The sequence below is a fragment of the Platalea leucorodia genome (genome assembly GCF_965183815.1).
Source record: "Platalea leucorodia genome assembly, contig: HAP1_HAP1_SCAFFOLD_113, whole genome shotgun sequence".
NCBI lineage: Eukaryota > Metazoa > Chordata > Aves > Pelecaniformes > Threskiornithidae > Platalea > Platalea leucorodia.
The window spans coordinates 277,095-304,393 of NW_028121421.1; the positions used below are offsets into that span (position 1 = coordinate 277,095).

At 38.9% G+C, this 27,299-nt stretch overlaps 1 protein-coding gene across 3 annotated transcripts in view; it reads right to left on the bottom strand.

Moving 5' to 3' along the window:
* LOC309603495 (maltase-glucoamylase-like) overlaps positions 1-27,299 on the bottom strand; it is a 51,998-nt gene that overhangs the window by 14,599 nt on the left and 10,100 nt on the right. For all 3 annotated transcript variants that reach the window (XM_082338330.1, XM_082338331.1, XM_082338332.1), the window contains exons 7-36: positions 26,901-27,072; positions 25,412-25,511; positions 24,515-24,627; positions 23,157-23,282; positions 22,603-22,734; positions 21,656-21,775; positions 20,726-20,839; positions 19,925-20,009; positions 19,153-19,270; positions 18,454-18,625; positions 17,393-17,509; positions 16,857-17,011; positions 16,200-16,284; positions 14,858-14,914; positions 14,192-14,316; positions 13,522-13,610; positions 11,318-11,367; positions 10,345-10,515; positions 9,575-9,724; positions 7,793-8,005; positions 6,972-7,126; positions 5,915-6,083; positions 4,399-4,495; positions 4,175-4,287; positions 3,883-4,008; positions 3,111-3,239; positions 2,881-2,988; positions 2,580-2,642; positions 2,085-2,219; positions 993-1,077 (exon numbers count right to left, since the gene is read on the bottom strand). In XM_082338330.1, coding sequence (XP_082194456.1) covers positions 993-1,077; positions 2,085-2,219; positions 2,580-2,642; positions 2,881-2,988; positions 3,111-3,239; positions 3,883-4,008; positions 4,175-4,287; positions 4,399-4,495; positions 5,915-6,083; positions 6,972-7,126; positions 7,793-8,005; positions 9,575-9,724; positions 10,345-10,515; positions 11,318-11,367; positions 13,522-13,610; positions 14,192-14,316; positions 14,858-14,914; positions 16,200-16,284; positions 16,857-17,011; positions 17,393-17,509; positions 18,454-18,625; positions 19,153-19,270; positions 19,925-20,009; positions 20,726-20,839; positions 21,656-21,775; positions 22,603-22,734; positions 23,157-23,282; positions 24,515-24,627; positions 25,412-25,511; positions 26,901-27,072 — 3,644 coding nt within the window. The remainder of the gene's footprint in view (positions 1-992; positions 1,078-2,084; positions 2,220-2,579; positions 2,643-2,880; positions 2,989-3,110; positions 3,240-3,882; positions 4,009-4,174; positions 4,288-4,398; positions 4,496-5,914; positions 6,084-6,971; positions 7,127-7,792; positions 8,006-9,574; positions 9,725-10,344; positions 10,516-11,317; positions 11,368-13,521; positions 13,611-14,191; positions 14,317-14,857; positions 14,915-16,199; positions 16,285-16,856; positions 17,012-17,392; positions 17,510-18,453; positions 18,626-19,152; positions 19,271-19,924; positions 20,010-20,725; positions 20,840-21,655; positions 21,776-22,602; positions 22,735-23,156; positions 23,283-24,514; positions 24,628-25,411; positions 25,512-26,900; positions 27,073-27,299) is intronic.

Below are 27,299 nucleotides of genomic sequence, written 5' to 3' on the forward strand. Positions count from 1 at the left end.
TTACATCCCGCAAGAACTGTAAGGAGTTTACTTTTTTTTAAATTTGCATCGTCTTGATTGGTGTTCGCTTCCTTTTACGTATTTACATGGTCATCTATTTTATTCTAAAGAAAACAACATTTTAGGTTTTCTGAGGTTGGATTTCAGAAATTTAGGAAATACCTAAATTTTATTTCAGAAATTTAGGAAATGCTTAAACTCCATTTCAGAAATTTAGGAAATGCTTAAATTCTATTTCAGAAATTTAGGAAATTCTAAAATTCCCGATACTCCTGTGTAAGTATCTGGGTCTGCAAGAGAAGCAGTAACTCTTACTGAAGAGGATCAAAGAGTAGACAGAATATATCCTAAGTCAGAAAATACTGCAAAGCTTTGTAATTACCACCGTATCAGCCATATACCCAGAAAACTTGGGCGGGGGGGAAGTCTATTTCTGAATACTCTGAGAAATTATATTTAAACACATTCAGAAAGCAACAGAAGGCTTCTATTAAAGCATTGGTGAGTTATTGCCAATTCATACTACTCTACACCAGTACTCAAGGAAAGCCCTGCTAAGAAGAGCAAGTATTTCAAGACCATTCCTCAAGTTAGGCCTTATAGTTTTACATATAAGTAACTATTAATCAGAGGAGGCACAAGGATATTTTTGAAAGTTTTAGTCATTAATTGCATTTTTCATCTGGGAAAACTCTGCAAAACCCTGAAAGCCATATTCTTGCCCATGTCCAAAGCAAATTAGATAACAGGTACCAAAATCTAGCCAAAAAATAAAAATCTTAGTTGTCAGAGGTGCCATGTGGTCGCTGTTCTCACCAACAATGACTGCCGTTAAGAGCATTGATCATCTCCAAAATTTGGTTGACTTTCTGTTACGGGTTCGGTTACGGATTTGGCTACCTAATTTTAGGCATTTATGCCACAGCTAGCGCGTAAGAAGTTCGATTCAAACTAGAGCGACCCAAAACGTTTACAGCAGTGAGCAGACTTACGGGGCATATATGGTGGAAAATTTAGCTCTTGATTTCTACAGCCACCAACAGCACCGTTAACGAAGCTCGAAGGTTCGTTCATGTCCTGAAAACACAGAGCAAAATGCCAGATGAACAAATTTCTCTTAACTTTGGGCAATTAGTTCCTTTCAGCTATTTTAGTTTGTGCCCCTGATGTTTAATTCTCTTTGTCAGCGGGCTGACCGAGTAAATGAAATGAATGGGAAAATTCAGATTTTCAGGACCGCCCATTGCATTTCTTTTTTAACCAGTGTAAAACAATGGTTCAACAGATAATTTTTGCTGATGAGGAATTCCCTTCATAGGCAGATTCTAAATATCTCATTTCCCAGAGAGCAAAGCATCAAATTCATAGAGGTTAACTGAAGGCTTCAGTTTTAAGAACTTTTTTATCAACCATATTTCCTGAAAAGAGCAGGTTTGCCTCTGTGTAAAATTGAAGTCAATACAGAAAATATAGCTACAGAAATGTAAATTACCAAAATCTCTGGACTTTGTAATGACGGCTCTTGTCCTCGCTGCCTGTGGTCCTCCGGCTGCAGCAGTACACCGGAGCCGGGGTACGGGAAAACACCAAATATTTTACTTGGTTTCTAGATGTTTTGGGGCTTTCTATACGAATATATTAATATTTAATAGATTCTACAGCTATTGCAAGTCCATTTCATTTAAGAAACAAGCTAAACCTGTCATTTATCTCATTTTGCCTTGCAAAAGTAGTAATGGTAAAAAGTAATAGTCTCTTATTGCCCAAAAAAAAAAAGACTTTAGGAACTTAGAGAAGAAAAACAACACTGCAAAAGAGCCGTTAGGCAGGTCAAAAGTAAATAATGAAGATGTGAGAAAGTAAACTTTTTCAACAGGCAAAAAAAAATAGAATGAATAACGATGCTGGTAACAAGAAGGATTTTTAAACTTTAGTCGACCATTCATGATTTTTAGCGTTAAACTTCCGTATCCTTCCTTCCTCGGAGGCCTCAGAGCGTTGCTGGGTTTTGAGGTGTTGAGAACCAATCTTAGGATAAAAAGATGCAGAAGAATCTCAGAAATAGAATCATTTTTTACACTTACGATCCATAGGCCGTCAAACTTCAAGCTTTTCGATGCGTTGTATGGGTTGGTGTAGACTTCAGTGATTTCTCTTGTCCACCATTCAGTTGTGGAATTGCGGAAGAAATCCGGAAAAGCTACACACGCTCGGTAGAGCTGGAAAGGTAGAAATAAAAAATAAATGAAGCATAGACACAGGACTATGTGTCTACAGCACCCCACTACTACAATGTTGGAATTTAGTTTGTTTTTTTAAAAAATTAAAAATTTAATTTTTTCTGAAATAATTCATGGGTTTGCTACAGTTTTTAAATGTTCTGGCAGAAAGGCCGGACAGTTTCTGCAACTCACTCTGATGATCTTTAGGTTTTTTTGATGTTCTGCTAGAAAAACCGGTCACTTTCCGCATTTGACTTCTTAGATTCAATTTTATCAGGCAGTTCACTACTATAAGCCTTAACGAATTTGTTGCTCCCTCTCTATTTGTGTCCATCACCAAAAGATATCACCGTTTACCTCCACTTGCGTATCCCAATCCAGCGTGTCATTAACTTCTACGGTGGGAAGATCCGGCCAGACCTATTAGGAGGAAGGAGATGTTAAAATAATCAAATTAAACTGGATAAAAATGAGTGTCAACAGCAAAAGCTTTACTGCTATAGTCCAATGGCTACGTAAAATGAAAAGATTTCCATTTGTAGCACTCAACGTGTCAACTAAGTTTGGGAATGTACTTGATATGAGAAGTCTTCTCGCCAACGTCGAAGCTGGCATGACGCTTATTTGGATAAAATAATCAGCTTTTTAAGAACAGCACCTTTGCATAGATGATGTCATCGGTATTGGGCCATTTTATGAAGACATCCTGCTCCAAACCTCTTGTGAAGGCGGGGTAATTGGTTTCATTACCAGATATGGCTGGATCCTAAAATTAAAGGTAATACAATTTTACTTCTCTGCTGAAAAGACAAATGCAGAAACGCTCTTAAGTGCGTTCTGTATTCTGCAACGACATACTCTAATTTAAAACCAGAATTCAACACTCACCAGGATTAGGATAAACCTCATGCCTTCTTCTCGTATTTTCGTAACTAGAGCCGGTAATCCAGCGAAGCGGGGGTTAAGGGTGAAGTCCAGTTGCCGTTCCATATAATCAATATCTGCGTACTGGACATCCTGCAGTTCACACACACACACAAAAAATTAAAATAAAGCGCTTTTTTCTGTCATTTCCTGAATGACATCATCCATCAGCAAGTTCATCAGCCATTTGCAAAATTAGGCAATTTAAAATGTAAAATTGGAATCTGCTGCAGCTTAAAGGTCAGGTTATCAGATGAACACACTTCCACAAGCTATCCAGTCTGAAATGCAGCTTTCACCACCGTATTTATTGTGAAGAAAATAGAAATTCATACATGCAAGCAAAAAAACCACCTCGGGATTTGTGCGTATGTATAAATATATGTCGATAGACACATTGCTTGCACACATTGTCCAGAAACACGGGAATCGGTTGCTCCATACTGAAATAATTTGATGTTAATTACCTGTAAAATGAAAGCCATGCTTAATTTAGATATAATTTAGTTAGGGCTAAAGCTTTCGCAGCTTTCCCAAAAAGTAGGTTTCTCAGCACAGGACAACCTATAATGCAAATGAAGTTGCCTTCTTTTGATTTCCTCATGTTTCCTGTAAAGCGCATGGAAAAGTTGAACTACGGCATTCATCGTAGCCTTTCTTTTACTGTTTTAATTAGACAATACCCTGAAGCCAGAAATTCAAGTGCCATCGCAAGCTTTAACGGCTCTCAACGTACATAGGGTATCTTGGCTGCTTTCATGTCTTCCACCAAGTTGGCGATTTCGGTGTCATTTTCATAACCGTAGCGGCATAACTGGAATCCCAGGGCCCAGTAGGGTGGCATGACTGGTCGCCCAATCAGCTAAAAATGAAAAAGAAAGAATACTTATTGCAGATAGGTGAAAAGAGAACAAAACAGCAACAAAAAAACAAGCAAAAATTTAAAAAACAAAACAAATGGACAAAAAAAGCAAACCAAAAGAATAAAAAACCCAAACCACTTTGAATTTGCAATAGGAGCATCATACCGCAGTGTATTCTTGAACGACGAGCTCTGGCGTTGGCCCCAAAACCATGTAAAAGTCCAGAATTCCCCCAATTGTGCGATACGTCAGAGCAGGCGTGGGCTGGAAGGTCACATCTGGAAAACGGAGACAGTGCAAGAAGGCAACAAATGCCTGGGTAAGGCAAAAACCGAACATTGAAGTAAAACACGTTGAGCAAATAAAGTGAATTTGGGTTTTTTTTTTACCCATTGCATTGCTGTTAAGCAGGAAAACTCCATGGGCATTGCCGTCTTCTTCAAGACCCATGTAGAACGGCTGGAAACCATATGAATTCAACTTGTACTGCAAAAGAAAGAAAGTATTTTCTATTGGAAAGACATCGTAAGCATTCAGCTATTTGCATCTACCAATAAATTGTCCATTATAAATAACAAGGTTAATAAATGATCAGATACACCACGGTCAAGCGTCCAACAAAGAATCTTGCATGTTGAACATGCAACGGGAAACGTTGACCAGGAACAAACATTTTTCAGCTTCAAATTTTGAGGTCAATCTGTTTCCGAGTGTTCAAGGCAGGGAGGGAAGAAAATGTATTTCAAGCTTTAAAAATTGCTAATATGGAATCGCTTCCCTGGGAGAAAACTTTCTCTACTTTTCAAACATTTCCAGGTAGCCTTTATCATCCAGACAAACTGGTGACTTTCTCTTATTTTTTCATTTACTCAAAACGATTCAAATTTTCATATTATAGCTATAATAAGACACTGCTATTCCATGATTAATCCCTTGCAAATCGCCAGTATTTGTGTTATGCAAAAGCCAATACTTGGGTAAGCTGAAACATAACTTTTTCAATTCAATTCCAAAGTTGTAGGACTTTGCCCAGGTCTGACCCAGGAGGACAGATCATAGAATCATAGAACGCTTTGGGATGGAAGGGACCTTCAAAGCCCATCCAGTCCCACCCCTGCCATGGGCAGGGACATCTACAACCCGAGCAGGTTGCTCAGACCCCATCCAGCCTGGCCTTGGATGTTTCCAAGGACGGGGCATCACCACCTCTCTGGGCAACCTGGGCCAGTGTTTCACCACCCTCAGCGTAAAAAATTTCTTCCTTATATCCAGTCTGAATCTGCCCTCTTTGAGTTTAAAACCATTCCCCCTTGTCCTGTCGCTACAGGCCCTGCTAAAAAGTCTGTCCCCATCTTGCTTCTAACCCCCCGTTAAGCACGGCAAGGCCGCAGTGAGGTCTCCCCGCAGCCCCCTCCTCCCCAGGCTGAACCCCCCCAGCTCTCAGCCTGCCCTCACAGCAGAGCTGGGCCACCCTCGGAGCATTTTGGTGGCCTCCCCTGGCCCCGCTCCCACAGCTCCATGTCCTTCCCGTGCTGAGGACCCCCGAGCTGGACGCGGGGCTCCAGGGGGGTCTCCCCAGAGCGGAGCAGAGGGGCAGAATCCCCTCCCTCGCCCCGCTGCCCACGCTGCGGGGGATGCAGCCCAGGAGACGCTTGGCTTGCTGGGCGGACAGCGCACATTGCCGGCCCGTGGCCGGCTTTCCATCCCCCAGCACCCCCAAGTCCTTCTCGGCAGGGCTGCTCTCCACCCCTCCATCCCCCAGCCTGTGCTGATACCGGGGGTTGCCCCCACCCAGGTGCGGGGTTGCCTATCTCCATAGTCAATCAACACTGGTTGATACAAAGCAAAAAAGCAGAAATTCCAGAAAAGAAAGCAAAATGGCAATTTTTTTTTCCCCCCACTTACTCCAGGAGGCTGGTCCCGGGCGAACATTCCCCAGGTGTTCCAGTTCATGTCACGTCGAAACGTTCTGTGTTCGGTTTCGCCAAACCCGTACAAATATTGGGATGCTAAACGGGTGGAAATCTGAATGAACATGTCACTGAAGGTGAAAGTCGGTAGCTGAGAATCCCAGCTGAAAAGGACAAAAACAGAACAACATGACAGCACTTTCAGCGCCGGGATGGCCACCCTTTCAAGGCCAACTCTTTTTTCTCTAAAAATCTCATTATTCACAAAAGTTGGAATAAAACTGTTATGGTTATCAAGAAAACTTAAACAACATTAGGAGCTTTTTTTAGAGTTTAACGTATTTTTTTAGGGTTTAGTTATTTTTTTAGAGTTTAATGGGTTTTTTTTTTTCACAGATTATGTTAAAACGTTAAGTGTAAATCAGCTTTTTCCTGTTAAAAACTGAGTCACAATCTGATAGTGTTCTTCCACTGCCTGCTGTAGATGTGGGAGGCTGAATTATGGAAGGAATAATTTACTCTGCTTGGCAAAAAAGGAACTCAATTAGCAACTAAATCACTTTAAAGAATGGCAAAAAAAGATATTTTAAATCAAAAGCATAAGACAAAAAAACCAAGCAAATAGACACATAAAACCCCGTCTTAAACAATGCTGCGGTCACCTAAGGGAAGCATTAGAAAGTGTCAGAAATCGCTGTACCTCCCAGATACTTGGTATTTGACAGATGGGGCCATTTTACGGGACGGACAGAAAAACTTGTCTGGAGAAGACTGGAGAATAAAATGTTTTGGCAGTAAAAAAGGAAAAGGAAAACGGAGAAGAGAAGAAAGAAAAGGGGAGGGGAAGAAGTAATGAGATGAAAAATGTAAAGAAAAATAATGGAAGTCAATCCAATTTATAAAGAAAAGAGAAATGACTAACACAAATGAAATTAACGAAATGAAAAATTTAAATTAGCAAAACGAAATTAAAATAACAAATGAGGAAATAAAATGAAAAGCTGAATTAGCAAAACGAAAGGAAAAAACGAAAGGAAATAAGCATGGCTTACATCACTGTCCCTGTGCTTCTGCGTCGAACCTGGATGCCAAACGGTTTGTTCTGAACCCTTACGTCATAAAGTTGATTCTCGACTGTGCTCTCTGGGGACGTGGGGAGATTCAGCGGTACCGGCACCTCATATCGTTCATTTGCATAATCATAAATCTATGCATGGAAAATGAATTCATTTCAACATACGTGGAATAGGCATGAATTCGCAAGTTACATTTTCGAGAAATCAGGATTAAAAATAGCGAAAGCATTTTCTTGTATTACCATTGACCGATAGAAATTCATCTACTGAGTGGAAGACTCCGAGTCGGATACAGAGAATTGTTCAATTGCTTCTTACCAATAACAGTAAGAAATCTGAATTACGTAAAATGGTTGAGGAAATTTGCTGAGATAAGCGTTTTCTTTCAGTATGTATTCTTTCTAAAATCCCTTCAAAATCCTTCAAATCCCTTTCTTCAAATCCCTTTGGGCCGGGAAATAACGAACCTCAAGGGTTTATTTTGGGCCAGGAATGACTCATTGAATTATTTAAATATATTGATTCAAGTCTATTTTTATGTACGATGAATAAATTTCAGCTTTTTGGTTGAATTTTTAGCCAGCCTTAAGTGATTTTTCTTCAGGTTTTCTGTATCATCCAAGTTGGCATGAGTTGCTTCGAGACTAAGAGCAATAAAAGCTGTTGGGTTAAGAGGAGAAACATTTGGATAACAAAGCATTATCCATATAACACAAAATTGACTGGAAACATTATTCCCGAAAATAACACTACTTCCACCAGTGGAACAATACAAACTCAGAGAAATTCTGCATTACCTTGAACTGCAGCATATGGTTGGTGTGATATTTCACCTCCAGGCGCAGGGTACTGATGGGTAACATTGATTCCTCGGCGGCTTTGAGATTGCTCTTGTCGAAGGTGAGATTGGCCGTCACGCCTGACGACGTGTATTTCACGTCGACAACCGAATAACCGTTGTCAGAGCTGGTGTAGTGGCAGTACGGAGCCCCTGGATTGGAGGTATCTTCCTGCGGATGGAAACATGTGGTTGATGAGGGAATTATTTGATTGCTGACTTTTTTTTTTTTATTGAGCAGCGAGAATTCCCAAACTGTTTTTACCAGATAACTAGTTAACGTAGAATTTTGCCCAAAACTTCATGCTGTTACTGAACGATAAAGCAGCAGTGCTGAACCCACCGATCTCTGTACTATTTTAGATATAATTAATTAGTTCAAGGCTGTTCAGTCCTGTTTGTATCATTACAAAGCGACAATGATTTAATATTCCCTCTGTCTGTGACCTTCACCTCGATCCCACAAAAAAAAGACCTTTAAGTCTCTATGGTCTCTGGCCATTTTGGACACCTTCGAGAGGATTTGCCCAAAGTTTATTAGCGATGTCAGATGAGAGCTCTCCATCAGCTTTTCCATTTCATTACTCGTACAAATTATCTCCAAAATACCCGTTGGGAATTGTGGTTTATCTGTCGAATAGCTCCTGATAGCAAGGTCAAAGTAACTTTCCTTTTCTTCTGTAGTAGCATATAAACACTCCAATTATGCTGAAATTAGATGTGCTGATGTTGGTTAATGCATTATCTTCCCACCTCTGAATAACTGTGATTTTTCCTGCCTATTTCAAAAATGAAACTACGCCTGCTCACCTCACCTTTATTCCTAATGAATATTTTTTCATCTTTTGTCACCAAAGCCTCTTTTGACTTAAGAAAAGGTTTTAAATATATCCAGTTCACAGCCTGACCAGAACGTGCTGCAGACCCAGTTCCAAATATCTTGAATTATAAAAATATTTCTACCAACACAACAAATTCAGGGAAATTTATCAACCAGTTCAGCCTGTTGTTGCTACCAGGACTTCATCCTGAGATGACGTGGCCAATTTTTAAATTAAGACTTCGGCAACGATGGACTAACATGGTTTGAAGGAGGACTCCAAAGAGCATTCCCATTGAGGCGCAATGCCGGCATCCATTTACAGCCATGCGACATCCAGAAATAAAAGCTATCCACCAAAATACTTCAATATCGGGAATTAAGGTTCGGGTAGATCTGATAGACGGGGACGTAGCCAGTTAAGTTCACAGAAGGATGAAAACATCCCTGAGGTTCAAGGATTTCTTCTTATTCTCGATTCCAGAGGAATCGGGTTTATTTAAATTTATTTATGTATGTGTTTATTTTTTATTATTGACTTCAATTTATTTATTTTTCAATGTGTATAAGCATTAGATAAAGCAAAAAGGCACCCCCCCCCCCCCCGAAAAAAGGCCGGCAGGTCCCAGCTGCGGTGTCAGAGTTGCATGAAGACGGTGATCTCAAGTCTATTCTATTTTTCATAACCCAGACATTATTTGTTACTATCTTTCAAAAAATACCAGCTCTTGCCTCTATTTTTCACATACTTCAGAAGAGCAGAAGTTGTTAACAATGACGCTAGTTTCAATAAACCGCTTATTTTTTTAAGTCAAAATGAGACTGTTTCTTTTGTTGTGAAGAAAAAAACAAATACAAAAATAAAGTTACAGTTCTTAACGTGCTTCTTCCCCAATTTGGTTTTCCCAAATTTTTGCTTACGGTCCAGACACAGCCGAGCTGTTCACATTTTTCCTTGCTAGCGTTCAGCCCGGGATAACAATCGTATTTTTCGTTGAAACTGGTTCCTTGCGTCCATCTTAATGAGTACGATTTTCCCAGTTTGAGCTGGAGTCCTTGTATGAGAGCAACCTATAAATATTAAACCATAAAGCTCGATTAAATTCGACCTCCCGTCAATGTTTTTTTCAGATCCTTAAAAACAAGAAATTGCTCTACGGAGCAGGTCGCGCCCAACTTAACGCCTCTCCTGAAATACCCTTCATTTACGAATTCACGCGTCTGAAATTCCTGCACAGAAGATCTGGAAAAGATCTGATCCCGCAAGTCCCGTGGAAGCCCACCGGGGTGAAGAGAAGTACACGGCTCTTTAGCCTTTGTAAATTAAAATGGCAGTCGTTAAAAAACGTAAATATTATTCACCCTCCGACAATATCGACTTCAATCCTAAAGCTGTTCCCTTACAAATTGAATGCACCTGCATAAATAAATGCAAAAATAAACTTTGTGTCGCGTGCAATGTCTGATGGCAAAATGAGATCCACCCTCTTTAACATAATTAATGTTATTATTAACATAATTCGCATTGTTATTAAGGTAAATAATGTAATCGTACTTTTTAATGAAACACATTGCATATACCGTGGCATTCACCACAGTACGGAGTACTCTCCTGTTCGATATATAAAATACAGGCAGAGATAAATACAACTCCAGAGCTGTTTCATTCCAGTTTTCCTATTATTATTTACCTTATCTACAGGATTATAGGTGATATTATGAGAAGAATTTTGCACATTATTGTTCTGCAACACAGTAACTGACACCGGTTCCTGGAGCAATCCCAAGATTTTGATTTCTTCAAACATCAGGTTGTTTGGATCGGCGTAGTTATCGCTTGTGACATTCATTTGTAGAACATTCTGGGGGATAATGAAATAATAATTGCATTGAATTGCCAAAATTTCTCCTGATTAGAATTGACAAGTGACAATTTTTTTCTGTTATATATATAGCATTTATGTATATTATATATATGTATATTATATTTTTTATATATATATTATATATTTATGTATATAATGTATATTTCTGCATTATATGCGTAATATAGCTACGCATACAATACATGCACTTTTCTCGAGACAGAAAAGCCAGGCTCTGTTCAATTATATTTAATAATATGAGATGAGCCCAGCCTCTCAAACCGTGCCACGGCCGTCACAGGCACCAATAAAAAACCTTACTACAATAAAAAAATCACGAGGTAGATGACTTTTTTCTGACGTTTTTCTCATTGTAGACACTTTCAGCTACGTTTTTTTCACAACGCACAAGGATTTTTGTCAATTTTTCAAATTTTTGAGACTCAAAACCGATCCGTTCATCTCCTTTCTTACCCTAATTGCCACTGATGCTTGACAGTTTTTCCGCTCTATAAACTGTTATAAACTCTATAAACATTTGTTGCTGTTCTATAAAGTGGCAGGAAATTGGGAAACTTCAGATATTAAAAATAATTAGAGGAAGAAAAGACAAATATCGCGATTTCCATCTTGGTCAAGCAATGATACTTTGAAATGGCACCTCTTAGACTTCGGCAAATACTTCAGTTTTTAGTAAATATTTGAGGAATATAGGGAGGGGAAAAAGGAATATCCATAGAAAGTATTATTGATTCAAATGGGAAATGAAAATTAAATCCTTTAAAAAATATATACTTACATTGGAAACTTTAAAGTCATAGGAAATGTAGGTTTTGCTGTTAATGGTACCTAAATTGTGGAGAAAGAAATGACAGTTGCAGCACGGAATGAGAGAGCATTAGAAAAGGGAAGCTCGAAGACCAAAAAAAAAGCTAATTATTTTTATTGTTACAGTTACCTTCAAAGCCACCCCACCGAGCAACAACCTAGGAAATCCTATTTTTTGAAGAGGGAAAAACGGCTGTTGATATTTAACATTCTGCCAATTCAAATCTTCTGTCAAACGGATTTAGGCTCTCGATATTTCTATATTTTCCTGAAATCCTGGGGTTTTTTGGCAGGTTTTTTCAAATCCCGAAGTTACCTATTGAGTCATGGTGTTATACGCTGCTGGGGGTGGAGGAGGCCACCAAATCTGCCCATTTTTGCCCCTTTCATTATGCATATTTCTTTTTTTTTACTATTCCTGGCCTTAGAACAGTATTTGTTATATACACGTTACTTTTGAGAGCCTTTCCCAGCTGTCTGTCATAACCCACTATTTTTTTCCAATTATTTTTCTCTCAGATGAAGGACTATAAACTCCCATTAAATCAATATATATTAATGCCAAATATGTGCCATTTTAGTATGTATTTTTGGTATATTTTAGTAATTTGGCATGGTCTGCTCTCTAAGGTTAAGGAACTTCCAGTCTCTAACCTACACTTTATTTCAGTATAGCTAAATAAAGCTCAAATATTTTCCCATTTTTCGGAAAACCCCATGAAGTTTCCCATTCACAGCAGCCTACGGAAAGAACAGGATATGAATTAGAGAGCAGGTCCACCTGAAATGTGGTAGCATTAACAGAAATATGCCATAAAAGAAAGCCCTTTGCTCTTAATATTATGGCTGGTTGCAAATAAAACAATAAAATTTGTAGAATAATAATAATAATAATAATAATAATAATAATAATAATAATAATAATAATAATAATAATAATAATAATAAACAAAATAATAATTAAATAATAATTATAAAATACAAAAATAATAACAATAACAATAACAATAACAATAACAATAATACATCTTTAATACAAGCTTCAGTGTTTTATAAAATGTCTTCCAAAAATCATTTCAGAAAAAATGTTGAAACAGCCTTTTGGCTTTTCCAGAAAATGTATATCAAATTTAAGTATCCAAAGTTATTTGGATCTAATGAAAACCAGATGCCTAACCGAAGCCTCAGAAATACCTTAGAAAATTCAAAGGTTCTTCATTTTCCAAAAACACCTCCCCTCAATATGAAAATAAAAACAATCACAGTATTTTTGTTGGCAAGGGTCTTCCATCGCTCTGGAATCACCTATGCTTTTCTTAGACGCGCCTGTATTCTGAAGGCATTCATTTTCACAACAAGAAAAATGAATTTAGCCTAAAATTCAAGTTTTTATTTACTTGGGTTGAATTAAGTTATGACCTTAATACTACACTAAACTTTTTCTTAAGAAGGATATAAATTGTTTGATAGAAAAACACTTAGGAGTTGAGTAGTATCAACCCCGGTCATCACAAGAGGTTGCGGGGCTTTGGCCTGATAATTATAGCTGAAAAATAAGTTTTCAGGCCGATACCAACAAAAAATGAGGTTGGAAACGTAGTGCCTGTGGCCTGTTCAACTTACTCAAAGTCATGGATAGGCTGTGGGACCCAAATGCCTTCACAAATTTGGGGTTCGATACCACACCTTGGGAGTTAACGACCTTTCTGCCGATTCCCCAAGGAATTTGAGTCCAAACTGTTCAGTAACTGTACGAGTTTTTCACCTTCAACTGAATCTTTTTGTGAAACATGGACTACGGCTGTTCTTGTACCCATTGAAACTCATTTGGGTGCATTACAGAAACTATATTCATTGTGACAGCATGGTTTAACAGTTGGCAAAATCTTTGCATGTAAGACTCGTGAAATCTGAACAAGCAATAAAAAAAAAAATTCAAAATAAGTAAGAAGACTGCATTTTTTTACTTGATGAAAAAGTAGTAATACCTTGTTCAGATTTAAATTTTATAAGGCTTTTTTAAATTAAAATATTTAAATTTTTAAAAATATTTTAATTGTTTTTTTCTTTTTCTTTTAGCCTCCTTCCATGAAATGAACTCAACCGTTCAAATCCGTGCGTATTAATATTTCGGTTGTCATCGTGGCCTCACTACGACAGTCGAGAAAGGCTCACCTGTGGATTCTCCGTCATCCCAGAATAACTCCCCAGCCGCCTCGTTATGGTCATCCAGTGCAATTATAAGCCCCATAGGATTCTTACGGCTGTGGAAAAATAAAAACAACACAATTTTAGATGTATAATAAATATCTAGGCAGTCTTTAACGTTCCTATTCAGAGTCTAGCGTTCAACGGAGGTTCGAAACTTTGAGAATTGTCGTGCCTTAGTCCCTGGCTGTCCAAAGTTTCTGTGTTCGATGATTTTCATGCAACAGAATAAAATCCACGGCGAGATTAGAAAATGTCACACCAAAAAAAACCCCCTCTGGTTAATCATTAAATATGTTTTGTCGTCAGCCGTGGCAGTGAGTGGGGACTGACAGTTATTCCCAAATTTCAAAGTGTAAGTGCTAATTATTACTAAATTATAATACTCCTACAAATACTACTAGAAATACTACTACTAATAATGTAATAATGTAGTGTAATAATGTAATGCTAATAATAATAGTACTAATAAAAAGTAATGATTAGAATGATGATGATTATGATAATAATAATAATATAACAACAACAATAATAATAACGCTACTTTTTTTCCCTGCAACCAGGTTGCCTTGAGTCCATTCGTGAAATCACTTTTCATAACAATTTAGTGAAGGGAACGTTCAGTCTGGAGCTTTACCTTGCCACCGTTGTGGTGGCCGGCTGTTGGAAAGGGAAGATGTAGCCTCCTCTCAAGTGAAGCCCCATTTTGTCTGCCGGAAGGTACATATCCGCCCACTGCTTTCTCAACCCGATGTTTGCGCCCTAATTAACGGGGATTAAAAAGGAAGAGTAGGTTGCATTACTCGCTGCTGCCTTAAATCCTGAGTTTTATCGTAATTCTTCTTAATTCTTCCTTTTAGTCAGTTTTCAGCTCTGGGAATGGCGTATTGCTGCCGACGGTCACAAAAATCAAATCACCACAGACCAGAATGCTATAGATAAATAAGCAACTCTCATTATTTAATTTCAACTTATTATTTCAGTTTATTATATCAGATTATTTACTTAATAATCAACCCAGCAAGAGCAAGTCCTGCTGGGATGTCTGAAGCGAACTGCAGCCCTTTTCTACCAACTAAAACCACCACCACAGCAGCGGGAAATTGATTTCCAGAAATGAGATTAGCAAGAGCTAATGGCAACCCCCCTTGTGCGTTAATTAGTAATATTATATTTTGCTTATATGTGCTCTTCGCTTAAGGTTTCATTCAGGTCCTCCCAAATCCTGAACTCAACCCACAGCTATGTGACCTTCTCAGTTGGATATTTAGAAACCCCCCCCCCAATTATCCCGCTTACTTACCGAATCGTAATCGTACCAGACTGCGTCAGGGATATATGCTGGGATGGTCTCCACCCCCTGGAAGGGGAACACAGAAATTACTTTCACGCTCAAGCCTCCGTTAATCCAAGGTAGTGGATTGATCTTGGGTGGCGGCCAGGTGCCCACCCAGCCGCTCTATCGCTCCCCCTCCTCAACTGGCCAGGGGGGAGAAAATACAATGAAAATAAGCCAAAATTTCCAAAAATCGTAATAAAGTTGACAATGAGAAAACCATCACTAGTTCCCCTCAGTTTTTGGTTTTCTTTCACGGTTTTCTACAATGATGCCCAAAAAGGAAGAGAATAATCCAGGTATACTTTCAGCAAAGCCGTAAGACAGAAACCCGCTGTTTGTAACCCAAAATTACAATGCTGAAAACACACCGTCTCAGAGGCTATTCACACGCATCGTTAAATCTTAATTTTACTTTTTCCACACTGGCTTGTTTCAGATATTTGCTACATTTAACAAATGCTTTGTGCTTCTAAATAGCGTATGCGGTACGAGCATTCGTGAGCATTACGTACAAGGTTTTGCAACAGGAAAAGCAACGATCCGTATTTTTTTTTGTCCTGATGAATCACAGGTGAAGTGAAATCAAGTGAGAAAGAAGCAGCTGGCTCCGAACGAAATGCAGAGGTGATGGAAGGAGGAGATGAAGCAGAATTTTGCAATGGAAGAATCAGATTCCCAACGGATGGGAAAACGGAAGAAATACAGCAATATAAAAATAATGGCACAAAAAAGAGAAAATGGAGTTTAAGGAGAAAATTAAATTTAGAACAAATTTAATTTAAAGAGGAAATTAAACTAGAGAAAATGGTATTCAGTATGCATGAAAGAAGGATATAATCAAAGCTTATATTAAGACACGTGTTTCCACTGGAGATATATTAAAGGTAATGAACAAGGGCCTCTTTGGGAACACGCCTGCCAGTTTTCCCCAAGACAATTCAGGCTAAAACAGGACCAGAGCAAATTTATTAGGTTCATCAGGGAAATGGAAGACCCTATTTTTCTTTTTTTTTTTCCCCATCTTAAAAAACGGAGAAGGAGCGTGATTACAGGCGAAATACATATGCCCTAAATAGGGGAGCTCCAACTTTTAAACTGAATAACAATATCGTCCCAAGACTTGAGTAAGATAGAAAATTCAAAAGCAGTTTCAAATCGAGGGAATAAAAGAATGAGGGGAATGAGGGGTCGAGAAATTCAACGTGTTGGGGCTTTTACTGCAATTCCCTGCAGAAAAAAAGGTGACACTGGTGACTCAAGGTGCCCCCGCGAATTCATTACAAGGCATCAAGAAAGTGAGACCTACTGGCTCAAGCACAGGGGTAATGAGGAGCCCAGGACCCCACAAGAACTGCTTATCCACACCCCACGTTGCTTCATCAGAATAAAACCTAAACGAATAGGAAAGCAGCGGCATTAATCGCACTTACGAATTAATAACACGTTAATTAATATTAGCATGAGCGATCCTAATGTTTCAAGGTCTCAGTTGTCTAGAATCGCTGTTGAAAAGCGTCGTATGGTGATGCCCCGTTTTGGTGGAGGCAATCTGAGGTTAAGAAAGCAAATTCACAGCTTATTAATTTCGTATGTATTAATTACGCATACGCATAAGTGTGTCGGGGGGCGTCTGGTCTTAATATAGTTCCATTCAAGAGGTTCAAGAAAATAAAGGGGAGGAAATAAAAATTTTAAAATATATATCCTGCTGGGGAACAATTTCATCAGCTGCCAGTGACATTTCGTAACTGGCAATAACGCCAGCGCGCGTGCAGAAATTACAGATGGGTTTTGATGGGTTTTGATGACACCGTTACTCCAAAATGGTGTCGCGTGACTGTAGCCGTCTGTACGCACGATGACGGGCAACATCCTTCACAAACTATGGCTGGGTTTAGCAAATCCTCAACAGCGTTTGACCTGGCTGAATTATTTTGTTCCAGTATTGTGAAGGTCAACTTACTCGTGGAGAACCGGCCGTGCCACTGTGTCTCCTCGGGTATGAGCTTTGTAAAAGAGTGTATAGAGGTAGGGCAGCAACGTATAGCGGATATTCAAGTAGTGCTTTGAGGAGTTCACCAAAAGTGAATCGTTTCCAAAGGCGGCAGGATCCTGGGGCTGAAAATAAATAATATATTCTTATTATTGCTGTTGCACCGAGGGGTGCAGCCAAAAATGAAGGAAGGTAGGTCAAACAGCAGCGAGCGCTTGGTCCTCATTGTAGGCACCACCAACTGGGACCAAACTGGATGTCAGATGACGATTTCAGAAAATGAAATGATGCCAAATGCATTCTCTGGTGCCTATAATTAAGCCCTACAAAGCTAAACATTTTGGAGCGCGTATTTCCCAAAGCGTAAGGTCATACCAATTTTCAACCACTCAACTACTTAATGATCGGTGACAGAAATTTAGAAATCAGAGTTTAATTTAATTATCAGAGGAGAAACGCGATGGTGTACGGCAAAACAAGCGTTCCTAGCAGGAGGTACCACTTACGATGTATTTTTCACTATTGTGATTCCTGGAAAACGGGTAAAACGCTCCCACTTGCATCCATCGTCTGCAAAGTTCTTCTGTGACGTTTTCGAAGAAACCACAAATATCTGCTCCGATCTTAAAATAAAACCAGAACGCGTTGCTCGTGCGGTGCATCGCACCCCAAACCTCTACCAAAAAAACCCCAAGGAGTGAGTTGCAGAGATTTTTTTTTTCAATTCAGCCCTAATCGCTAACCAGGCTAACAGTCATTCAACATATTTCTACATAGAGTCTCCCAAATCTCTCATCCATACCTAAATTTGCCCACTGTATTTTCCTTTGGTTGAACCACAGAATTTCTGAAGTTTCTAAGATTTTTTTTTTTTTGCGGCAGACGTAGCCACATAAATACAGATTTTTCAGTAACATCAGAGTTCGGCAATTAATTTTACGGCCCACCACCTACGCAGACAGTGTTAGAATAATTCAAATATAGGCGGTACAGAAAATTAAACTGATTACACGCTATCACCGCCCGTTGGTCTCTCTCCCCCCGAGATTTATCTTCCACTTTGGTGCTCATAGGCAAAGTAGCCCCAAAATCACAGAAATTCAAATCGTGAAGAGGAAAGTGGGCATTTCATTAAGAAGCGGGCGTTCCTATCGCATTTCAAGAGCCTCGCATCAACCACTAATGAATGACAAATAGTAGAGGCAGCAGGGGGCTGGAAACATAAAAATAATATATTTGCTAACCCGCATATTCAATAAGCCATAGAGGGAAATGGCCTAAAGCTAAGACCAGTTATTACTGGGGAAAAAAATGTTTAAAGCAAAGGGATTCATTTATAGGGGGATTAAAATGTATTATATTATCTTTTCCTTTCTATTAATTTATATCATATAAATAAATGTATGAACAAATATTTTTCTATTTTTAGATATAATTATTTCTATACACTTATTTATTCATATAGGGTTTTTTTAAAATTCAGATGGGCTTATACATATTAGGCTTGATCAAGTATCACGTATACACGTTTCTTTTGAAAAGTCACCATAAATGACTGTTTTCATACATAAGGGATTCCAAAAAGGCCAAATTCCAGCATTCCAGGTATCGCCCACTTTATGTGGTCCCACGTGGCCGCATTATCTCCCAGCCAGTGTCCGGCGTACTTTCCCGATCCCGCAAAAGTCGACCTCGAAAGAAGGAAGCTTCGTTTTCCAGGAAACAAAGCTTCAATGGCTCTGAAAGTAAGAAAAACAGGTTGGAATTGGACAAAAAAAAAATTTAAAAGAAGTTGTGGAGGTGAGTAGATTCGTGTAAGGCAAGTTTCTATTAATTTTCATTTGTTCATTCACAATGATAAATAAGCGAAGGACACAGACTCCCTTAAGTTTAACTAGAAGTCTAATAACTAAATTAATTCTATATTTTTTTTCACCTCAAAGAATCTTTCTCTAAGTTTTTGCCTGCCAACCTTCGTCATATTTGAACTCCAAATAATAAAAGCTCAGGTCCTTTCAGCTTCCTCTACCCCCAGCGGCGCTGCTGAAATCCAACCCGAGGACTTCGAATTTTGATTCAGAATTCAATTCCAATTTTAAAAAAAAATGTGATTTTTGAATGCTCAGGTTCAGCCCATTGTGGGAAGATTGGGGCTATCGATCCCCAGAGCAGGTTCCCGGGGAATGAAATTGCTCAGTTTCTCCAAATAGAGGCCACGGGCTCGACTTTGCCGTTTTTCGCAAAGATATTAAGAAGGATTCCTCACTGTTGTGTGGAGAGGGTCATAGAGTATCCAAAAAGGTTGTGAACGTCATATTGTCGCCCCCACTTCTGCACTGCATCCATACAGAGCGTCTTGGAATACATGAGTCTATCAACAATATCTGCAGAACAACGTAGGGAAGTGCATTTAAATCGATTTAATTACATGATTTTTAGAAGAACTACATTTCATCAATTTAATTAAGGGAAAAAAACAGTATTTCTATTCTTTTCCTTCATGCACATTCATGAAATTTCGGCCTTTTTCTCAGTTTGGCGTTTGCGTTAACCCCAGTACTCCAAAGCCAAAGCGGTACGTGCTCACCTGCGTCATACGACGTTACTACAGGTTTCCAGGTTTATGCATCTTTGCTTTAACAAAGAATATTTTTGTCTTCAAAATTCCCATATCTCCCAGCAATCAATGTAGAAATAGCAAAATAATTGCCCGACTGCCGCTAAAATGTGCGCAAACGCAGCTTTGCTAACAGGGTGGGATTTAGTAGCCTGATGATTGATACTTCAGTATCAATTGATACTTCAATTTTTCAATTTATTAAGCTTAAATCCAGCTTCAAGATGGATTTTGCATGCAAGGAAGGACTCGCCCAAAACCGACACCCCAAATTTCTGAATAATTTGATCCGACCATGTACCAGCAACGATCAAATTTCTGACTTGATAAAGAATTTAAACCTTTGAGCTGATAGGATGGTAATTCACACACATTTCGATTTTTTTTTTTTTTGCTCCACAGCCAAAGACGACGGACTTACGGGGCGTGAAAGGAGGATAGTTTAAGTCGTTCTGCTCACAGCCGTTACTTGAGCCTTGAACAAAGTTGGCTACTTCATTCATATCCTGAAAAATCGCAAATTTGAATTTCGAACGGCGGCTCTAACGTTTATTCGTAACGGAAAGACTTCCGGGGCTTTCAGCCAAATATATGGTTACAAACCCACACAAAGGCATAAGAACTCATCCGGCAACCAGGACATTGATTTACAAAATAATCAAAGGGGAAAAAAAAATTAAGAATATCGTTCTGAATGTCAAAAAGGCGATTTTAAGTGGCGATGGTGGTGCTCCACCCAAATGGGAGAAATTAAGTACTATAACTCTTCCCAAATCCTGCAACATAAAGACAGGTTATTTGTTCTGGCCTGAGAAAAATTACTTTCTTCAGTTAAAACCCAAAATCCTACAGAGGGTGTTCATCTTTTCTCCGGAGGGGAAATAATTTCTCTCAAAAGATACTCTTTATTAAAATTAGAAGTTAGCGTAGTAATTATGATCCTGCTCACAGTCCGTTCTGCGATGAATTAAATGACATTAAACACACCTCTACGGGAAGAAGCAAGCATCCAACGCATCGGATAAACGCAATTTCTCACAAAATCCCTCCGACACCAGAAAACACAAGGATTTCACCCAAGCGCGTTGAACGCTACAGCAAAGATCCAAATCCCTCATGGATTTCAGGTTATTCTCAGGAAAGCTCCCTTCGAATGCAGACTAAAACCCGACTCGCCATCAGCCTATTTTTGCAAAACGTGAAAATTTCAGGAATTACTTACAATCCAGATCCCGTCATAAGGCACTTGCTTATAAAATATTTTGCATTCCTCCACCCACCAGCTGGTGCAGTCGGGGTTGGTAAAGTCTGGGAAGACGGTTCTTCCTGGCCACACCTAGATTAAAAAAAGGGAAATAATGAAATTAAACTGTCGATGAGCTTGCAGAAAGATTAAAATCCTCGGCTTTCCTTCAGATTTATGCGAATTGCTCTCTTGGAGAAACGTTTGGGTAGAAAACTTCAGGATTGATAGGACAGTGTTGATATAGTGAGCGGGAGAAGGTTTTTGAGCTGTAAATTGCAAGAGTGAATTATCATTATTAATTAATAAGAATTATCATTATTAATTAATGTGAATTATCATTATTAATTAACATGAATCATCGTTATTAATATGGATTATCATTATTAATTAATATGAATTATCATTATTAAACAATATGAATCATTATTAATTAATATGGAGTATCATTATTAATTAATATGGCATATCATTATTAATTAATATGGATTATATTATGCTTAAATTCACACACAGGAAGAAGGCAGACAGTGGCTCTGTTACCTTCTGAGTTCTAAACTCCAAAATCACTTTTCAAGTCAAAATTCTTTTTAAGTTATGCAAATTTTACAAATTTACAAATTGCAAATTTTACAGCTGCATTTGTAAACCTATTATAAACAAATTTTCAAAGCAGTAAAGCAGGAATTGCTCTCTGATAACTATTGAAAAGAATCAGGCGTTGGCTGCCCATGTCTCCCCAAACCTTCAAAATCGCTCACTTTTCCTTTTGAAAATTCAAAATTTCAAGAAAACCGATTTAAAAAAACAAGAAATGTTGCAAAATATTGAGAAAAGCTGAAAAACGGAAGATTATCCTGGCTCAAACTAAACGGGATTTCGGCTCCGACTTCGTAAGGGTTTGGTTACCTTGCCAACTAACGGCGTTACTCCGTCCGACTCATTAACCCAAATTTTCTTGCTCTGTCCCCTCTCGTAGGCTTGGTAGGGAGAACCATCAGCGAGAGCCTCTGTGCTAATGGCAGGATCCTAAAAAAGGGGAAAAGCCCACAAAAGAAAACGGTTCCCTCCGCCAATTATCGGTTCTCTACAGCGATTACGTAGAGCCCAGCAACGACACGGAAAGACGTCTCGTGTAAGAACATAGATAATATATATTTTTTTATTATTTCCATATAGTTTTTAATATATGTCTAGAACGGTTCTATATATGTAACGGTTCTCTCCACGGATCACGTAGAGCCCAACGACACAGAAAGATGTCTTCTGTCACAACACATATATATATATATAAAAAAACATATATATACATATATCTAAAATACATAAAATATTTAAACTAAATATATATATAATGTATATATAATGTATATTATATAATAAATATAGAACAGTTCTCTACACTGATTATTGGTTCTCTACACTGATTATGTAATCAACGAGACGGAAAGACGTCTCATGTAACAACTAAGAAGAAGACGAAGAAGTAGATGAAGATGAAGACGACGAAGAAGACGAAGAAGACGACGAAGAAGAAGACAAAGAAGACAACAAAGAAGACGACGAAGAAGACGACGACGAAGAAGATGATGACGAAGACGACGACGACGAAGACGACAAAGACAAAGACAAAGACAAAGACGAAGACAACAAAGAAGAAAAAAGTATATATAATGCATATATTATACATATATAATTGTTCTCTACATCAATTATGTAGAGCTCAGCAACTACATGGAAAGATGTGTCGTGTAACAGCATACATATTAAAAAAAATATATATATATATGTACATATAACATAAATACTGATAATGATACTATTTAAAATGGAAAAATGAACAGCTAAATGCTTACCAGTATGATAATGTATTTTTGCCCATAGTCATGTAAATAACTTTGAAAACTGGGGAGGTCTTTAAAGTTCACTTTATCGTAAGTAAAATCTTTCCTCGCTTCCATGTAGTCGATATCCGTGTACTGAACATCCTGGGAGAAGACGGGGCGTTAGCAGAGACGCTGACACGGCGCATCTTCTCAATGCGCTGCGTTTTGGTTAAAAATTCCCAGAAAAGCAGCTGGATGCAGGCACCAAAAGTATTTTTTGAACTGCTATCCAGCGCTAAATTGGGGAAAAATCAGCTTCTGATGCTCTTTAATTTTCCAGGGTTTCTGAGAGTATCAAGTGAATTTGCATACTGATCTCACTGGTTCACGGATTGAGCCAAAGAAAGGTGCAGAATGCGGAAATAAATACATTGAGCGGGAAATTCTAAACCAAAAGATTTTCCATGAAAAAAGGGAGTGAAAGGCATTTAAAAATCAATCAGCATTTTATACAGAAAACTGTGCAGCCAATGAAAACGGCCGGCGCTAAAGAGGGGAAAAAAACCCATCGCATTTTTACTCACGTAAGGGAGTCCGATCGCTCTGTTTCGCTCCACGACAGCCTTCACCGCTTTGAGAGAGCCGTAATCATAGCGGCTGAGGTGAAATCCCAGGCTCCAGTAGGAGGGCAACACCGGCAACCCTATGAACTGGAAAGTAAACCCCAAAATAACGAGCGTCGTTGGCCTCCTCTCTTTGGGTCCGATTCCCTGAATTCGCCGATTCTCTCCCAAATCCAGAGATTCAACTCGAGGATGATGACATGCGCTTTACGCCATCACCCACAGCTGCCATGTTTTTCCGTGCTCTTTTCCCCCCCCCCCAAAATAACCAAAATGTGAACGGTGCGAAGAATGATCTATCTGTTGCTACCCATAAAGATATTATATTATTCTATTTATATGATATAAAATTGCCACCTCATTCTATTTTCTGACATCGCACCCATTTATTTGCTGCCTTACCAAAAAAGTGTGAGCTCTTAGTTTTAATAATATGTTTTTAGCATGTATTTATACAGCAGCTGTTGCACTCGAAGGATGATTTTAGGTAATATCACAACACAAATACCCCTGAACTGAGGAGCGGAATTAGCAAGGAGAGGCGAGGTAAAAAGCTGCAGAATGAACCTAAAAAAAATGGTGATGATCTAAGTAAGGGAAAACTGCACAGAAATAAGGGAATGGAATGGAATAGACATTTTTTTAGACTAAATTTAAATATTTAAGTTACTAAAGAACTAAATTTCATGCTGTTTTAAAATTTACATATCCTTTCTTTAAGAAGTCATTGAAACACGTATTTGGCCCAAAAAAGTACAGAGGGGAATTAATTGCCATAGAGACCTCAACTGATACTTTCCTACCGTAAAATCGTGACGAATTGTTCAGCACGTTATCTATCTTATAATTTTATCACATAAGTAAAAAATTATCGCCAGTGCGGTGTTGCACGCTGACCACCGCAGGCTCCAGTAGCAGACAGCCAAACTTTTGGCACACGCGTACAGATGGATTTAGCAATCTGAGCAAAATTCGTGCTTAAATTTCACCCTTAATCCCAACTAAACCTAGAGAGCAGTTCCTGACGACAGCAAAGAGGTGAGGGACAAACCCCGAGTTATAATTTTGGATGAATAAAATAGCGAAGAGACATGGAAATAGAGGGGGAGAAAAGATATCATTAAAAGAAATCTGTTCAATGCATAATTTCTCAAGATAAACCACAAGATGATGGAGGTTGGAGATCATCTACTCAAAGATCACCCTTGGGCAAAGCAGAAGGAGCGAGAGGCGTTCGCCCAGGGCTGCCCGCGGTCACGCTTTGAGTGTCTCCAAGGATGGAGGATCCACCAGCTTTGGGCTGGGCTTCACCACCGTACCTTCACGTACTCCTGCACCACCTCCTCAGGGGTGTCTCCCAAGAAGACGTAAAAATCCAGAATTCCCCCGATCGTTCTGTACGTGACAGCCGGCGCCGGCTGCAGGGCGAACTCTGCGAGCAAAAAAAATGCACAAAATCAATTTGGGATATTATCTAAATCTCTAAATAACCGTGATGCCGATACGAAAGACAGAAAAAACGTTTAGGAGAGAATATCAAACAAAAATATTCAAGGAAATCCAAAACCATTGCTGGAGCTTCCAATGCAGGTGGAATGTTTGCAGCTCTTTTTTTTTCCCTAAAACTGTCCGTATTTGCATTCCTTTACAGTCCAGAAAGAGAAATCCAATGGCACAACTTCTTCTCATTAAATTTTTGGTCTCAAGACACTTGAATATTTGTTAAGCACCCAACTACGTACACATTTATCTAAGGGAAATTAAGGGCGTATATTTACAAGTGCTGCTCAGTATAAATTTAGGCTCAGATTTTAATACCTTGTACCAAAACGTCCCTGACCGTGGACAAAAATGTGCATGACGCTGCTCTCGCAATAGAACCTTAATGCTGCTTGTACAGGAAACGCCAGTAAATGCTTGAAAAACTGGCCGCAGCCACCGATTTTAAGACGACTTTATTCAAAATTTGACGTGTGACCCTATTTTTTACAAAAAATCTACATCAGCTCAGCAGGATCGCAGTGCAATAGCCCTGCAGCTCATTTAAAATATATATAAATCTATATCATATATGTATGACATATAAATATCACATAAAATACATATTTTGCAATGCTTAGGGCTATGGAGAAGGCCTTCTTACCCGCGGCATTGCAGATCATTGAAATAATATATTTAATGTTTTTTTGCAATACTTATGGAGAAGACATCCTTACCCATGGCGTTGCTGTTCATCAAGAAAACACCAAGAGAGGCTCCAGTGTTGTCTTCCAAACACAAGAAGAAAGTCTGAACGCCGTATAAGTTATCCATGTTCTTAAAGAAAAACAGAAAAGCCGAGTTAAAAAAAACCAGTAACTATACGAACCCTGCAGTACCTCAAAAATAGATCGCGCGTGAGCTTAAACTTGTCAAAAGGAGACAAACATCAACAATAAAATTGCTGACATTAACCTCATCGTTTTTATTTCTCTCTTTCATGGGAATGTCTTTAAGTTGCTTAAAAATCTGCTGAAAGCACGAATTTGGGGAAACCAACCTTCAGGGGCGCCGTTTGGTTAAGAACGATCTTCAAAACTCCACGTACTCATTATTAAAAAGATGAAGGTTATAAATTCAATCTCCAGTAGGGATGGAAAGAAAAGAAAGGCGACGATTTCACGAGGCAAATTCCGGTTTTTGGTTCAAAAACCAAAATAGATGTCAAAAAGATGTTCAAAAACCAAAATAGCCCACAGACGACGTTGCAAAGCTTTGAAAGATATTTCTTCCAGAACATTCATTAACTGCAAACACTGAGCTGCTGCCTGAATCCCATTCACATCACTCCTATTTCAGCAAAAGCCTTCAGGGCTCACCCCAAATTCAGCAGAAGGAGCGGTGCTGCATTAAAGCCTCAGTCCGACACTCGTTTAATCTCATTTTTACCTCAAATAATGAAAAACGATGTCGAACAGAGGTTGAGATGCTGCGGTTGTAAATAAGCTGGTTTAGGGACTCAAATAAAATCAAGTGTAAAAATATTCTTATTATTCCTTCTTTCATGACCTACATTAGTTTTCTTCCTCCCTAGCGTTAATTAGAACCAGAAATTTAATGTTTTCCATTGGTTTGGTTTTTTTTTTGCAACTTTACCTCGTCAAGCGCTCACTCTACCAAATATTTTCTTTTTCTCATCAAGCCCGCAATCTATGAATAAGCACTGCAATAACATATGGCTACCTATTTCCCCCAAAGTACCCCCAAAAGAATGTTGGGGGGGGGGGGAATCCAAGGCAGAAAAAGCAATAAGCAAAAACCGAGTCTAAATACCAATGACTGATTTTAAATCACAAATTTTGCAAGTTGCTGCGCTGGTAGAGCAATATAGCGTCAAAAACTCGCGGACTCGGGACAAAACATCTCATTGCAGGCGGAAGAATAAGCTTTTATACTCGTTGAAAACCAGATGCCTTAGAAATCACCTTGGAAAAACGGCATTCATTAGCCGATTTGCATCAAAACCCAGCCAATTCGATCCAAATATTTACAAAAAGCTATTCCAACAGGAATTTTATTCAGCGGTATCTCACATTTTGCGACGCTTGGCAAGTCTTTAAGGAAAGCAAATTGAGTAGATATCGTTAATGGGCCGACTATGGCTGGATTCCAGAATTTACCTGAAGAGACGGGAAATGTAATAAAATAAATTTAAAATAAGCTTACTCCGGAAGGGGCCGTGTCCCTGCTGAATATGGGCCAGGTTTTCCAGTTGACGTCGTGTCGGTATTGCTTATGCACGTGCTCGCCCACCCCGTAGATGTTGCTGCTGGGGAGTTTGATGGAGAGCTGTAGAAACTGCTCGGCGTACAGCAGCGGGCCGATGGTGGTATTGAACCTAACGAAACGACAAAAAGTCGCATAAAAATTTTGATGCCGAAGGTTGGATTCCCGTAACATCGCTCAACCCCCTCCAAAAAACCCAAGCCGTTATTTAAGAAAGCATTTGCGTCCTGTGCCGCTTCTAATTTTGTCATATTCATCTCATAATTTGGCCAAAACCAGTCATGTTGCGTATTGTAGTAAAAATACCGGCTGTTTTTAATAATAATTTATTAATTGTGA